General features: G+C 42.9%; 1 protein-coding gene across 3 annotated transcripts in view; it reads left to right on the top strand.

Annotated features, from left to right (window-relative positions):
• ZNF652 (zinc finger protein 652) overlaps positions 1 to 16,820 on the top strand; it is a 69,422-nt gene that overhangs the window by 32,053 nt on the left and 20,549 nt on the right. For 2 of the 3 annotated variants that reach the window (XM_013980996.2, XM_021067133.1), the window contains exon 2: positions 12,901 to 14,078. In XM_013980996.2, coding sequence (XP_013836450.2) covers positions 13,167 to 14,078 — 912 coding nt within the window. In that variant the 5' untranslated portion in view covers positions 12,901 to 13,166. Of the gene's footprint in view, positions 1 to 12,900; positions 14,079 to 16,820 lie in introns of those variants that run through there. The other variant, XM_021067134.1, reaches the window with a different exon arrangement.

The following is a 16,820-nucleotide window of genomic DNA, read 5'->3' as shown; positions in this document are numbered from 1 at the left end:
TCTGTCTGTTTGTTTGAAGTATGATTGACCTACAACACTATGTTCATTCCTGGTGCCCAACGTAGGGATTCGGCATTTCTAAATATCTAAAAATGATCACCACAATAAGTCTAGTTACGAATACGTCACCATACGAAGACATTACATAATTGTTGACCGTATTCCCCAACTCTGTACATTTCAAACTTGTTACTCATTTATTTTGTAACTGGAAGTTTGTACCTCTTAATATCTACCTGTTTCTCTCCTTTCCCCACTCCCTTTCCTTCTGGCAGCCACCTGTATCTATGTATCTATGTATCTGTTTCTGTTCTGTTTGTTCATTTGCTCTGTATCTATGACTCTGTTTCTGTTCTGTTTGTTCATTTGCTTTGTTTCTTAGTTTCCACATATAAGTGAAATCATACAGTATCTTGTCTTTCTCTGACTTATTTCATTTAGCATGATACTCTCTGGTCCATCCATATTGTCCCAAATGGCAGGCTCTCATTCTTTCTCATAGCTGAGTAATACTCCTCTGTGTGTGTGTGTGTACACTGTATTAAGAAAAACCTTTTAGTGTGGACATGTCTTAAACTCAGTTTGATTACTATGTAGGGAAAATAAGTAATTTTTCATAAATAAAACGTTTTTAGGGCCACATGGAAATTACCAGGCTAGAGGTCAAATTGGAGCTGTAGCTGCCGGCCTAGGCCACAGCCACACCAGTTCAGAGTCATGTCTGCAACCTACACAACAGCTCACAGCAACACCTTAACCCACTGAGCCAGGGCCAGGGATTGAACCCACATCTTCATTGATACTAGTCGGGTTTGTTACTGCTGAGGAACTCCAAAGAACGCATTCTTGTAAAAAAAAAAGTTTGTAAAACTACAATTCAGATATTTTAAAGTTTATTTTAGTCAGTACTAATACAGGATTTAGTATAAAATGGTTTGTGCTTTTCGTTTTGTTTTTATCCTAATTCCTGGTATTATTTTCCCTACTTCTGTTTTTTCTACTTCAATCTCTTTACTTATTTTAAATTTATTCTGTTTTGTTTAATTGTATATTTATCATATATATGTTTCAAAGATATACTTAAATATAGGTCTACAGTTGTTTGCTCTTGTATAATTTGACCCCTAAAACACAACTCTAATTGTGTTAGTTCCTTCTTTAAAATGCTTTGATGCTCTGTCTTGTCATCCATATGAACTGCAAACTCTTCATTCAGCCCAATCTTCAAGATTGGCCATAGCATGATAATGAATTTCACCTATCTTGTCACCTCTCCCTTCATAAAGCCCTGTATTCCAGCAAAACTGAACAACTTACACTGTCTCTTGTTCAGAAATATATATTCTATTATCCCATCCTAGTTCTCCTTTACTAGAGATGACTTTTTCTGCTAGCCTAAAACCTGCCAGCCCTTCAGGTTTTCCTGAAATGTACTTTCACAAAAATGTTCGTGGTTTACCCACCTGGATGCAATTTCTCTTCCAGACTTTAACATTTCTTTTTTTTGCTTTTTGTTTTGTCTTTCTGCCATTTCTAGGGCCGCTCCCGCGGCACATAGAGGCACATAGAGGTTCCCAGGCTAGGGGTCGAATCGGAGCTGTAGCCGCCGGCCTACACCAGGGCCACAGCAACGCCAGATCCAAGCCACATCTGCGACCTACACCACAGCTCACGGCAACGCCCGATCCTGAACCCACTGAGCGAGGCCAGGGATCGAACCCGCAACCTCATGGTTCCTAGTCAGATTCGTTAACCACTGAGCCACAACGGGAACTCCTATTTTTTTTTTTTTTTCACTCATATTAAGCATAGAGTAGTTGTTGGAGTTCCCGTCATGGCACAGTGGAAACGAATCTGACTAGGAACCATGAGGTTTCGGGTTCAATCCCTGGCCTCGCTCAGTGGGTTCAGGATCCGGCGTTGCCGTGAGCTGTGGTGTAGGTTGCAGATGTGGCTTGGATCTGGCGTTGCTGTGGCTCTGGCATAGGCCGGCGGCTACAGCTCCAATTAGACCCCTAGCCTGGGAACCTCCATATGCCACAGGTACAGCCCTAAAAAGACAAAAAACAAACAAACAAAAAAAACCATATAGCAGTTGTTAAATAATTACTTGACCATCCAAAAACGTTGAGATTAGTTATTTGACAAATGTGTCACTAACATACTTTCTTGATGAGAAAAATGAATGGCCTTCAAAAGCAGCAAAGCTTTGACCAGAGTATCTGACCATATCGCAAACCCCAGTGTCATCATTCTAGTGGATCATTTTTTTTAGAAGGACTTTGCTGAGATGCATTTATCTTTCCCTTCCTTGTTCCTTTCCATTTCTTGGTGGTTTTAGTTTTGGCTTGTTCCTTGTAGGTAGCTGTATGCTTTAGAAACCTCTCCATTCATGCAGGACCAGGGTCTAGAAGTGCCTGGGTCATCTGAGCATTGGAAGTGGGTCAGGGGACGTGTCTCTGAAGGAGGTGGAATAAGCAGAGGTACCAGCTTGATATGCCTTCCAGGTTGCCTCTTCCACTTGAAATGACTTGTCCCAGACAGAACCTTTTCAACATACAAGGAGGATGCATCAATACATTTTTTAATAGAAAAAAATGTTAAATTTGTCAAAAGTAACTAATTAGCTTAATCAATTAATTGATTAAACTTCAGGGGACAAAATTACTTCTTTTCTTTTTTTCTTTTTTTTTTTTTTTCTTTTTGCCTTTTCTAGGGCCGCTCCCGTGGCATATAGAGGTTCCCAGGTTAGGGGTCTAAATGGAGCTACAGCTGCCGGCCTATGCCACAGCCACGGCAACACCAGATCCGAGCCGAGTCTGTGACCTGCGCCACAGCTCACAGCAACTCGGGATCCTTAACCCACTGAGCAAGGCCAGGGATCGAACCCTCAACCTCATGGTTCCTAGTCGGGTTCGTTAACCACTGAGCCACGAAAGGAACTCCCTTCTTTTCTTTTTAAAACTAAATTTAAATAAACACTCTTGAAGACTGTGTAAAGTTATTTTGTAGTCTACTTGGGAAAAAGTGCCATTGAAAAAAACACATTCTGGAAGGTGTGCTTTATATATGTTGTCATATTTTCTAACTTTTTCTTCAGAATTTTACTTTCTTCCGAGTAGCTGGTCCAGCAGGAGTGGTTGCTTCTCAGTTTGTATACCACTCAACGTAACACCACATTTTTTCCCCAAGTTGTGTGCATTAGTATACATGAATTATAGCAAGACACTAAGGAATGACCCACTTTATTTTGTCTTTGTTTTTGTTTTTTTAATTTTTATGCCACAGCCATGGCATGTGGAAGTTCCCAAACCAGGGATTGAACCTGAGCCCCAGCTTCAACAATGCTGAGTTCGGGCCAGGCATCTACCTGCACCTCTGCTTTTTTTTTTTTTTTTTTTTTTTTTAATTTTTCGGGCCACACCCATGGCATTGGCAAGTTCCCAGACTAGGGGTTGAATCAGAGCCACAACTGCTGGCCTATGCTACAGCCACAGCAATGCAGGATCTGAGCTGTGTCTGGGACTTGCACCGAAGCTTTTGGCAACTGGGGATCCTTAACCCACTGAGCAAGGCCAGGGATCGAACCCACATCCTCGTGGATACTATTCGGGTTCTTAACCTGCTGAGCCACAGTGAGAACTTCTGCAGTTGATTCTTAACCTACTGAGTCACAGCAGGATTTATTTGCCCCTTCTCTTTACCTTCAGATTCTTAGAGCTCAGTATATTCAATTAGAGAGTCTTCTAAAAACTAAGTTAAGGGAGTTCCCCTAGTGGCTGAGCAGTAACGAACCTGACTAGTATCCATGAGGACACAGGTTTGATCCCTGGCCTTGCTCAGTGGGTTGAGGACCCAGCGTTGCAGTGAGCTGTGGTTGCAGGTCACAGACGCGGCTGGGATCTGGCATTGTCTTCTGAGAAACTAAGTAAAGATGATTTGTAATAAGTAAGTTAGAACTGAGGATACACATGAAGAGTTGGATAATGGAACATGGAAGGTTCTAATTTCCCTAATGTGGTTTTGGTTTTATAAAGGTTACTCTGTTGTGCCCTTAGGAGGTATTTTAAGTTTTCTGGAAAGAGAATAAAGGAAGATTTTCACCAAAACTCAGATAAGCGAGAGGGAGCCAAAATCAAATGGAGAAAGTCAAATCTGGGCAGAAAGCCTATGTGTGTTTCAAAGTGAACAATTAGACTGCATCTGCTATTCTGAAAGTGTGATTTGTTGATGTTTCTATGATCTTTCCTTGTTTTAATAGTGATGAGATGTCACTTTCAGGCTCATATGGAATCCCCATATGTTTACATCATTTTAAATAGAATATAAATAATATCACTTCTATGCGGAGTCTAAAATACGGCACAAGTAAACCTATCTACAAAACAGAAACAGACTCACAGACATAGAGAACAGACTTGTGGTTGCCAAAGGGGAAGGGGAGGGAGTGGGATGGACTGGGAGTTTGGGGTTAGTGGATGTAAATTCTTACATTTGGAATGGATGAGCACTGAGATCGTGCTGTATAGCACAGGGAACTATATCCAGTCTCTTAGGATAGACCATAATGGAAGATAATACAAGAAAAGGAATGTATAGGAGTTCCCATCATGGCACAGTGGTAATGAACCTGACTACCACGTATCCATGATGACATGGGTTCAATCCCTGGCCTGGCTGAGTGGGTTAAGGATCTGGCCTTGCTTTGAGCTGTGGTGTTGGTCTTAGACGTGGCTCAGATCTGGCATTGCTGTGGCTGTTGGTGTAGGCAGCAGCTGTAGCTCCAATTCGACTCCTGGCCTGGGAACTTCCATATGCCGCAGGTGTGGCCCTAAGAAGACAAAAAAAAAAAAAAAAAAAAAAAAAGAATGTGTATACATGTATGACTGGGTCACTTTGCTGTACAGCAGAAATTGGAACAACATTGGAAGTCAACTGTAATTTTTTAAAATGTAAAAAAAAAAAAAAAAGAATAAGAGTTCTTATTGTGGCTCAGCAAGTTAAGAACTGACTAGCATCCATGAGGATGTGGTTCGATCCCTGGCTTTGCTCAGTGGGTTAAGGAGCCGATGTTGTAGGTTGTAGACATGGTTTGGATATGGCGTTGTTGTAGCATAGGCCAGCTGCTGCAGTTCCACTTCTCCCCTAGCCTGGGAACTTCCATATGCCACAGGTGCAACTCTAAAAAGAAAGAAAAAATTAAAAAAAAAGAATCTGACCACAGTGCCTCAAGTTGCTGCAGAGCCGAGGGTTCAGTCCCTGGCATGACACAGTGGGTTAAAGGTTCCAGTGTTGCTGCAGCCGAGGCTTTGATTCAGTACCGGCCTGGGAATTATGATATGCTGCTGGTGCATCCATCAAGAAAAATGAATGAATGAATTTATAAAATAGAATAATGTTACTTTAACTTTTTTTTTTTTTTTTTTTTTTGGTCACACCCTTGGCACATGGAAGTTCCTAGGCCAGGGATTGAACCTGCACTGCAATTGTGACCAGCACCAAAGCTGGGGCAACACAGGATCCTCAACTTTTGACATCACAAGGAAACAAACTTCCAATTCTAATTTTTTAAAGAAGGAATGGTCTTATTTTCTAACCTATTAAGTAGAGAATTCCCCTGTGAATTGAGCCCTTTGTCTTTGTGATTTTTTAAATTTGTCACCCAGTATTTCAGTCTCTGCTGTCTAGCTTAAAACTGAGACCATTGAAGAGTTCCCTGGTAGCACAGCAGATTAAGAATCCAGGCTTTTCACTGTTCTGACACAGTTTCAGTCCATAGTCTGGGAACTTCCGCATGCCATGTGAACGTGGCCAAAAAAATAAATAAATAATTTAAAAAATGGAGTTCCTGTCATGGCTCAGTGGTTAACGAATCCAACTAGGAACCACAAGTTGCAGATTCGATCCCTGGCCTCGCTCAGTGAGTTAAGGATCCGGTGTTGCCAGGAGCTGTGGTGTAGGTAGCAGATGCAGCTCGAATCTGGTTTGGCAGCTCCAATTGGACCCCTAGCCTAGGAACCTCCATATCATGCGGGTGCAGCCCTAGAAAAGACAAAAAAAAAAAAAAAGTCTGAGACCATTTTATATATGTAATACATATCCATATTCATAAAGAACTGTGTTTGCTAGGTTATGCCGCAGTAACAAACCACCCCTCTATCTAGGTGGCTTAAACAATGAAGGATTTTTTTCTCGGTACATGGCCATTTAATAGATCAGCAGGGAAGCTTAGCTCATATCACTCACTGAGCCAGGCTGATGGAACAACCACCTTCGTGTACACTGCTGGTCACCATGCCAATGGGGAAAAGAAAAGTCCCAGCGGTCTCTCATTAGCAGTTAAATACAGTAGCTCAGAAGTGACTCACATTGCTTATTTCACAACATAATGATGGCCAGAACTAGTCATGTCCCGCATAACTACACAGGGCCAGGAAGCACAGCACTGCCTGTGCCAGGGAGACAGCTGAAAATATTTGATACACAGCACCATTCTTTTGGTCACCAGATAGTCAACCCAGTCTCCCTCACTGGTAAAATACACACACGTCTCCCCCAAGGAGAGACCCCCCCCCGCAAGGTCCCGTCCAGTCATAGCTCGTTTGATGTCCAGGATCTCTTGAGTGATGCGGGAATGTGATGGGGGTGGGTGGTCTTTCCTGGAGATGATGCATAGTAGTCTGTGTTGCTCTTTTTCTTCTTTATGTTGCTCTTTTTGATCCATAGATTTATGAAAGAAATTGACAAATGATTCGTGTCCCTCATATGCAGTGTACAGTGGTGACTAGTGACAGGCTGATAAATACTCCCATTTGAAAGGGGAGGAGCAGGAGGCATACAGCAGTCAGTGGATTGCAGCAGATTCTGCCGTCCCTCTGAGCAGCCGTTGAGAGGGCCCCTCCAAGGGTGGGGAATGTTCCTGGGGAGACCCTGACCTGGCTGCTTAGCAGCAGCTCACTTTTCTGTTCTTTCTTTGCTTTCTGGCTTCATCTTCTTGGACCTCGTTCTCCTCCTTCCTTTTTCCCTGTTCGATTCCTTGGCTCTACCCCAAATGGACAATGAGGAATGTGCCCCTTTAGGGGGATGAACAGCTTTCTTAGTCTACTTCTTGCCATACATGCTTAGGAACCCAAGCATCATTTAAAGAAGTCTTGAATAGTCATAGCCTCTCAAGCCCAGGCTGGTAGTTTTTTTGGCAGTATGACTCTCAAAAACTCAGTGGCATTTTTACTTCTTTGTTTCTGGTCGGCTCCTTGTGCCCTAGCCATATCCACGGTTCTTTTCCAACCATACTTTTGGTCCTCTTCTAACCGTAGATTCACTTACATAGCTTTGCCATACTGCTTCCTTAACTTAATTTTGAATACAGGCATTTCTGCTATAATACCATACATGCTTTCTTGAAACCTGCAAAATTATACACCAAAAGTAACAGAGCTTATGGGAAAAATAGGATTGGGTAGACGGCTCAAGATCTGTCGGGACACTCTAACCAGTGCACAAATAAAAACAAAATTAAAATTAATTAAAATACTGGAGTTCCCATTGTGGTATAGTGGAAATGAATCCGACTAGTACCCATAAGGATGTGGGTTCGATCCCTGGCCTCACTCAGTGGGTGAAGGATCTGGCGTTGCTTGAGCTGTGGTGTAGGTCACAGACACAACTCAGATCCCACGTTGCTGTGGTTGTGGTGTAGGCTGGCAGCTGTAGCTCTGATTCAACCCCTAGTCTGGTAACTTCCATATGCCACGGGTGTGGCCCTAAAAAGAAAAAATAAGTTGGAGTTCCCGTCGTGGTGCAGTGTAAATGAATCCATCTTAGGAACCGTGAGGTTGAAGGTTCAATCCCTGGCCTTGCTCAGTGGGTTAAGGATCCTTTGTTGCCATGAGCTGTGGTGTAGGTCGCAGACATGGCTGGATCTGGCGTGGCTGTGGCTGTGGCATAGGCCGGCAGCTATAGTTCCAATTAGACCCCTAGCCTGGGAACCTCCATAGGCTGCAGGTGTAGCCCTAAAAAGACAAAAGAAAAGAAGAAGAAAAGAAATTAAAGTAAAACTGTAGTATTTTAGGGAGTTCCCGTCGTGGCGCAGTGGTTAACGAATCCAACTAGGAACCATGAGGTTGCGGGTTCGGTCCCTCCCCCTCCTCAGTGGGTTAACGATCCGGCGTTGCCGTGAGCTGTGGTGTAGGTTGCAGACGCGGCTCGGATCCCGCGTTGCTGTGGCTCTGGCGTAGGCCAGTGGCTACAGTTCCGATTGGACCCCTAGCCTGGGAACCTCCATATGCCTCGGGAGCGGCCCAAAGAAATAGCAAAAAAAGACAAAAAAAAAAAAAAAAAAAAAAGAAAACTGTAGTATTTTAAATCTCCACTGGCGCTCAGCATCAGTCAGTTGAGCTTTACAGACCTAATACCCTGGGTGTTGGTTTCCTCTTGTGAGGTTTTAGGGTCTTGAAGAGTTCACTTAAAATAGAGATGAATTTCATTACAGTAAAAATTTGATCAATGGTGTGGTGTAGTCTGTCTGTCTGTCTGCCTTTCTTCCTTCCTTCCTTCCTTCCTTCTTTCTTTCTTTGCTTTTTATGGCTGCCCCTGAGGCATATAGAGGTTCCCAGGCTAGGGGTCAAATTGGAGCTGTAGCTGCCGGCCTGTGCCACAGCCATAGCAACGTGGGGTCCAAGCTGCGTCTGGGACGGATACTATAGCTCACGGCAACGCAGGACCCATAACCCACTGATGGAGGCCAGAGTTCAAACCTGCATCCTCATGGATGCTAGTCCGATTGTTTCCACTGAGCCATAATGGGAACTCCTCGTAATAGTCTTTAGCAATCAAAAACTTTCTTTTTTAAACACAGGAAGAGCAACATATTTTCAGCTGCATCAGATATAGAGTGGAAGGTGCAGTAGTTCATGGAGCAGCTGAACCATCCACAACTTGCATTAAAGGAAGGTACAGAAATGGGGTGTTCAGCTTTTTCCTTAATGTCTTGGTATAGTGCTGAGGCTTTCTTTTTAGTTGTGGAAAAGCTTTCTCCTGAACAGGAGAAAATGTCATATGAACCAACATGACTTCTGTGTTGTACTGACACAATTTCCCTATTTATGAATACCATTTGACTAACTGACGTCAGAGAAGCGTGCTTTGTAACAACACAGACTAAGAGACTGCTCTGGTGAGAGAACCTCTCTTTAGTCTCTTTTTAGAAAAGCTATTTTTTTCATCACCACCTAAATCCATTGGGAGGTTTTTTTCAGTGGTTGTGAAGGCCAAATATTTGCCTTGATCCTTGCCTCGAGACTGAACTAATAAAAGGTCTCAGTTTTGTGTTAAGCACTTGCTTCTTTTTTTTTTTTTTTTTTTTTTTTTTTTGTCTTTTCATCTTTTCTAGGGCCTCACCAGCAGCATATGGAAGTTCCCAGGCTAGGGGTCTAATCGGAGCTGTAGCCACCAGCCTACACCACAGCCACAGCAATGCCGGATCCTTAACCCACAGAGCAAGGCCAGGAATCGAACCTGCAATCTCATGCTTCCCAGTCGGATTCACCAACCACTGAGCCACAACGGGAACTCCATCATTTGCTTCTTCTAACCCTACAAATCATTGGTTTTCTGGACTCCTTTAATCCCTGATTGTAAACTGGTCAATTCTCTGAATTCATCCTTTTCATGTAATAATTTGTCCAATATAGCCAACAGTAACCGATACACTCTCTTAATAGTCCATTTCCCCACTAGAACTACAAGTTCTCAGGGCATATTAGCTCTCTTTTGAGATAATTAGGTGATAGTTTCACCCCTGTGTAATATGAGTTGCTATCCTTTAGCCTCCAATAGCTTTTTCCTTGTCTCCTTCTACCCAGGTCTTCTAAGCCTTTGCTCCGTACTTTATGTTTTTGAGAAGACGGCACTGTGCTTCTGAATTCCACCTGTATCAGCTAGGATAGGCCAGGTTTGGCTGCAGTAGTAAACAACACAAGATCTCAGTGGCTTTGAAAATATACTTTCCTGGAGTTCCCATCGTGGCGCAGTGGTTAACGAATCCGACTAGGAACCATGAGGTTGCAGGTTCGGTCCCTGCCCTTGCTCAGTAGGTTGACGATCTGGCGTTGCCGTGAGCTGTGGTGTAGGTTGCAGACTCGGCTTGGATCCCGCGTTGCTGTGGCTCTGGCGTAGGCCGGTGGCTACAGCTCCGATTCAACCCCTGGCCTGGGAACCTCCGTATGCTGCGGGAGCGGCCCAAGAAATAGCAACAACAACAACAACAAAAGACAAAAGACAAAAAAAAAAAAAAAAAGATACTTTCCATCAAGTAAAATAGAAAACAGAAAGGAGTTCCCGTTGTGGCTCAGAAGGTTAAGGACCTACTGTTGTCTCTGTGAGGATGTGGGTTCCATCTCAGGCCTCTCTCGGAGGGTTAAGGATCCAGCATTGCCACAAGCTGTGGCGTAGGTCACAGATGGGGCTCGAATCCAGCATTGCCATGGCCGTGGATGTGGCATGGGCGCAGCTGCAGCTCTCATTTGACCCCTGGCCTGGTAACTTATGCCTCAGGTTGTGCCATAAAAAAAAGAAAAAAAATTTTAAAGATCCACCACACTAGACATGTCTTGTAGGTCATTTTGTTAGTCAGGGGCCCAGGCTGATAACAGTGACAGCAGTCATCCCTTTGGGGGTTGCTGGTCCCTGTCACAGAGGGAGAAGAGGCCCAGAGGGTCTCATATTGCTCTTTCTTGTGTCACTTCTCAGCTCTTCTGGCTGGAAGTAGTCCTGGGGCTCCACCCAACTACAGGGGAGGGGGAGTCAGAAAGTGCCCTCCTGTCACAGGCCCAGAAGGCGGGGACCGGGAATATTTGGGAAGAACGCATTAACAACTCTCCCAGGGGATAGCCTTTCATTTGTTTCTCTTTGTCTTCATGCTTTTTGTTTTATTTCTAGCTAATTTGTGATAATTCTTTTAAAATAATTTTTTAGAAGAATAAATCCTGGGGAGTTCCCTTCGTGGCTCAGCAGTCAGTTAATGAACCTAACTAGGATCCATGAGGATGTGGGTTCAATCCCTGGCATCGCTCCAATTCAGCCTCTAGCTTGGTAACTTCCATATGCCTTGAGTGCAGCCCTAAAAAGAAAAAGAAAAAAAAAAAAAGAATAAATCGCGGGAGTTCCTGTCGTGGCTCAGTGGAAACAAATCTGATTAGTATCCATGAGGACGCAGGTTTGAACCCTGGCCTTGCTCAGTGGGTTAAAGATCCAGCATTGCCGTGAGCCATGGTGTAGATCACAGATGTGGCTTGGATCCCGTGTTGCTGTGGCTGTGGTATAGGCCTGCCGGCTCCAATTTGACCCCTAGCCTGGGAACCTCCATATGCCATGAACGCAGCCCTAAAAAGAAAAAAATAAATAAATAAAAATAGTAAATAAATAAATCCACAGGGAGAGAAATGGAAGAGAAATAATAGTGGAATGATAGAAATAGTTGTGAATTGCATATATTAGTCATAATAGTGTAAACAGCGAATACTGATTTAACAAAAAAGTGATAACGGCTGTATTGGGAGGTGAAGGGAGAATTGGGAGCAATAAGGTAAGAAAACTGTAGTGAGAGAAGTTATAATATCTAAAATTGAAAAAGAAGTCAGGAAATAGAAATATCATCACACTGTTTAGAAATATGGAAATAAATACAGGGGGAAGGGGAAGAGGAACAGCTAAATAGAACACTTTTATCTTGGGCCTGGGACTCAGATGAGATGAGATGGCGTAGGCAGAGGACAGCTGCTTTTGTTAGAAGCCTTGTAGTATATTTGACTTATGGAACTATATATGCTTTTTTGTGATTACGTTGATTAAAAATTAAACATAAGTTTAAAAACCAACCCCAGAGTTTTGCAGTGGGTGTTGAATAGAAATAATAAATAACGAGCGCCTTTGCCGTGCTTATGCACCTCTCAGGTATTCACTAAGTACTGGTTTCCTTCTGTCGGTGGACAGAGTATGTGCTTGCAGTAATATTCATATGACTCAGGGGTTTGGTGGTTGGCTAAGCAGCAATGTGAAGTATGTCACAAAGCAAATTATATGCCCTTCTCATCTTTTCCTTTTCAAGTGATGGTTTTATTTTTCCTGGAACCTCGTCAACCTGATGGTTACTGTTTCTTAGAACTTAGACTTCTGTGCAACTGACACATGAAAAATCACCTGATGGTTGCGTGGATCTAGAGAGCAGAGCTAAACGTGGAACACATTTTAAAGTACTTAGCAACTTTTGAAATTAGGAGACCTAAAAACACTATCCATGCGTATTATAAATTGTTTAAGGCCAGGGATGTTTCTCTGTCTTCTGTGGTTAGGTCAGTTAGCTGCTTTCTTTCCCTGCCACAGTGCCTAGCCCACTACCACCTTTCCTCTGTGAGCTCTCACTGTGGCGGCTGGTGGTGACTGATGTCGAGAAGAAAGCCAGCCAGCCTGAGGCTCTGGTGTATTTTATGGATGATACATGTTGTATAACTAGATGGCAAGCTCCTTGTGGACACAGACCGTATACCATGTCCGTATGTCTGGGATATTGAATGCTGTGCAATAGCAGATATTCGCTTAGCCATCAAATATATACTGAACACCTACTAAGTGCTGGTAGTCTCTGTGCAAAGCTCTAAGGATATCTCAGTGAACTGGACTCCTGCTGTCTTAGAATTTATATTTTAGCCAAATGTTTGCTAAATTCATGTGATGCAGTAAAATGATGCCCCCTCCCTGCACCGAACCGTTTAAGCAGGATAAAGAATTGTATATATAAAGAGTTTAGTCATTTTAAGATATGTTTGTTCTATGATGTAAATTCATGCTAAGGGAAGGAAATAAATGATATCTGATCATTTTTCTCTTTGCTTTTCTTTGCAGATAAGATGCTCCAAGTCACGTGTAGCTCTCTTCAAAAGACAAATCACTAGTGCTCTGCTCTTGCCATAATACCAAACCTTTTGACTTATGCTTTGGTGCTGCAACACTGGAAGAATTGCACACAGGTTCCAGGAATACTTTTTTTTTTTTTTTTTTCATCTAAGTGATTCTTTGTGGATGGGAAAAGATTTGAGTCCTAATGCTTACCCTGTTTTAAAGCTATTTCTCTGTAGTCTGAACTGCTTAATAAATTGGGCCACTTACCAATGAGCCACACAACCAGTTCTTGTCAGGAGCTGGTTGAAAACTGTGCCGTGCATGTAGCAGGGATGGCACAAGAAGAAAGCCGCCGTGGTCAAGTACCATCTACCTTTTATCATGGTGCCAACCAAGAACTTGACCTGTCCACCAAAGTGTACAAAAGGGAATCAGGAAGTCCTTATTCTGTGTTAGTGGACACCAAGATGAGCAAACCCCATCTCCATGAAACAGAGGAACAGCCATTTTTCAGGGAGACAAGAGCAGTGTCTGACGTGCATGCGGTTAAAGAAGACCGGGAGAATTCTGATGACACAGAAGAGGAGGAGGAGGAGGAGGAGGAGGAAGTCTCTTACAAAAGGGAGCAGATCATAGTGGAGGTAAACCTTAATAATCAAACATTAAATGTGTCTAAAGGGGAAAAGGGTGTCTCTTCTCAGTCCAAAGAGACGCCTGTTCTTAAGACAAGCAGTGAGGAGGAAGAGGAAGAGAGTGAGGAAGAGGCCACAGATGACAGCAATGACTATGGAGAGAATGAAAGGCAGAAGAAAAAGGAGAAGATAGTGGAGAAGGTCAGCGTTACACAAAGGAGGACGAGGAGAGCTGCCTCTGTTGCTGCAGCTGCCACTTCCCCTACTCCCAGAGCTACGAGAGGTCGTAGGAAGAGTGTAGAGCCACCTAAGCGTAAGAAGCGGGCCGCAAAGGAGCCCAAAGCGCCAGTCCAGAAAGCTAAGTGTGAAGAGAAAGAGACACTGACCTGTGAGAAGTGCCCCAGGGTGTTTAATACTCGCTGGTACCTGGAGAAGCACATGAACGTTACTCATAGGCGCATGCAGATTTGTGATAAATGTGGCAAGAAGTTTGTCCTGGAAAGTGAGCTGTCCCTTCACCAGCAAACAGACTGTGAAAAAAATATTCAGGTAGGTTTCATCACCAAGAGGGCAACCTTTCCAGGATAGAACCTGGTTGTTCAGACGCACCTGGTATCTGCCCAAGAGAATAAATGCAATAGAGGCCGAAGGGACAGTTTTCACCAATTTCTCTTTTTTAAAAGCCCCTGCTTTGGTCTTTTCAAAACCCAGGCTTACATGTTCTCTCAAAAGCATTAAATTTGACCGACGCTGTTCTAGTGGGAACCCAGGTACACTGGAAGGGGGATCTGTGATAGGTAAAGTCAACACCGCCTTTGCACTGAGATTTGCTCTTGTAAATATCATTCACTCTGGCATCTTCTCTCTCGATGTGGGAGAAATCAAGTACAGGTCAGGAGTAGAGAGAAGTCCCTTCCTAAGGTTGAAAAGGATGCCAGATTCTAGTGCAGCTGATGGGGACAAAAACCATAATGACTCAGACTGGTGGAAATGGAAGATCTCCAAGAGTGAGTTTGCTTTTACCAGTGGAGAAATGACAACACTAAATGTGTCAAGAGGCTGAGCCCATGGGAATATGCAGACTTTAAACAAGGCTGAGCTGGTGGAAAATGTTGCCCACCTGGCAGTAGGGTTTTGTCATGCTGCTGTGTGTTATTGTTAAGGTAACAAAAGACAGTCTCCAGACCAGGCTGGTGTCTTGAAAGGACTGTTTTGTGATAAGGTTAAGAGGTGTGCTAATTATATTATGTCGAGTGACTTATATTATGTTGAGCTATATTAGTTTGCACATGTGAATGCACATTAATGACTCTTCATAAAAGGTAAGTCTATTAATGTCTCCGGAAAACATGTTAAAAAAAAAAAAATAGTAACTTGCACCATATTGAAGCGAAACTTCTTTTAGAAGATGAACTCGACTGGTTTTTTTCAGTGTGTTTCTTGGCCCACTCCTGATTTGAAGCACTCCTTATTTTTTGCTTTTTCCTTCTTGCCTTTAATAAACATCTGAGATCATTGCTTCTCCTTTAAAGAAGTTTTTTTTTTTTTTAATGTAAATCATATTTGCCAAAAATGCACTGCTCTTTGATTCGTCAGTTGTGACTTGGTCTCTGACACGCCTGGTAAATAAAAGAAGATTGAATGAATCATGGCATCTGCCCTCCCATAGTTACTGGTGCCCTGGCTTGGTTCTGAATCGGTTGCGACACAACCCAAGGGAGTGCGACGCTGTGCTGCACCCTAGGGGTCAGGATTAGTTCTGTAATGATTCATTGATCTCGATGTTTATGTAGTTGGTTTTTTTGTTGTTGTTGTTTTTAAACTTAACATTTGCTTCATTAAGTACAGAGAAGAAAACATTGAATAGATTCTTTTTTGTGTGACGTTCTTCCCTCTTCCTTATCATAATTTCACTTAAACTTGTATTAGGTTTTGTGGATTCTGCTAAATGATCTCTTTGCATTTCTAATCCTGATGACCTAGTAACAAGTAAAAATTAAAAGTGTGGCCCTGCAAAATGGGAATTGCCTGTCTTTTTCTCAAGCATTGGCCAACCAGAGGCTTATCTTGGTGCCTCTTCTCAGAGTTCTTGTTTCCTGAAGGGACAATGATGGTCAGAGATCTTTTCCTTTTTCTTTTCTTTAAGTATAGTTGATTTGCAGTGTTGTGCCAGTTAGAGCTCTTTATTTACAGTGAGTAACAGCTTGTTCCCTTAGGTATTCCAGAGTCTGATGGTTAACTAGAACTTCCCAGTATTGTTTTTAACTAGAAGTATTTTATTATGATACATGTTATCATGTCCTGGACTAGTAATGGTCCACAGTCCAGGGAACTAGGCAGCACTGCCTCTGTCTCCTGCAGATGCTTGTATGAGAAATCTGGAGCTGGGTTCTCAGGGAAAAGGGAGGATAATACCAACAGTTTGAGGGGTTGTATTCAATTCTTCCAGAGGGAGATGTTTAATAGAGAAAATTAGGTTTGGGAAAATATAATAAAATCTCAATAATTTGTGTTAATAAGGGCTCAAAAAGCATTCTCCCTTTCTCTCTCTCTTTTCTTTCTTTCTTTCTTTTTTTTTCTCTTTTTAGAGCCACAGCTGCGTCATATGAAAGTTCCCAGGCTAGAGGTTGAATCGGAGCTGTAGCTGCCGGCCTACGCCACAGACACAGCAATGCCAGATCCAAGCCGCATCTGTGGCCTAGGCCGCCACTCTTGGCAACACCAAATCCTTTAACCCACTGAGTAAGGCCAGGGGTCGAACCTGCATCCTTTTGGATTCTAGTTGGGCTCTTATCCCACTGAGCCACAACAGGAACTCCTCCAAAGGCATTCTCTAAGCTACGGAAACATTGTTATACTTCTGTAGATCTATAACCATCATGTATGTTTTGTTTCATCTTTTTTTTTTTTTTGGCCGCCCAGTGGCATATGAATTTCCCAGGCCAGGGATCAGATCCTAGCCACAGTTGCAACCTATGCCACAGCTGCAGCAACACCAGATCCTTAACCTGCTGTGCCAGGCCAGGGATTGAACCTGCGTCCCAGTGCTCCAGAGACACCGCCAATCCCATTGGGCCACAGCAGAAACTCCCATTTTGTTTTATCTTGTTTTTATTTATGCTAATTTAAAATTAGTTTGTATTCTCTGGTAGATACGTATTGACTGTGTAGTAGCCTATGTGTAGGAAACGGCTCCTCTTAGTAATCTATATATTTAAAAATAAAATACGACTTGAAGTTTTTTTTCAAAGGTACAATACTGATTTGATAAAAGCAGTCAATTCTTTGATA

This window comes from Sus scrofa, chromosome 12, assembly GCF_000003025.6.
Source record: "Sus scrofa isolate TJ Tabasco breed Duroc chromosome 12, Sscrofa11.1, whole genome shotgun sequence".
In the NCBI taxonomy this organism is placed as follows: domain Eukaryota; kingdom Metazoa; phylum Chordata; class Mammalia; order Artiodactyla; family Suidae; genus Sus; species Sus scrofa.
Note: the sequence above shows the minus strand (reverse complement) of the source record. Positions and strands in the feature narration are given on the sequence as shown.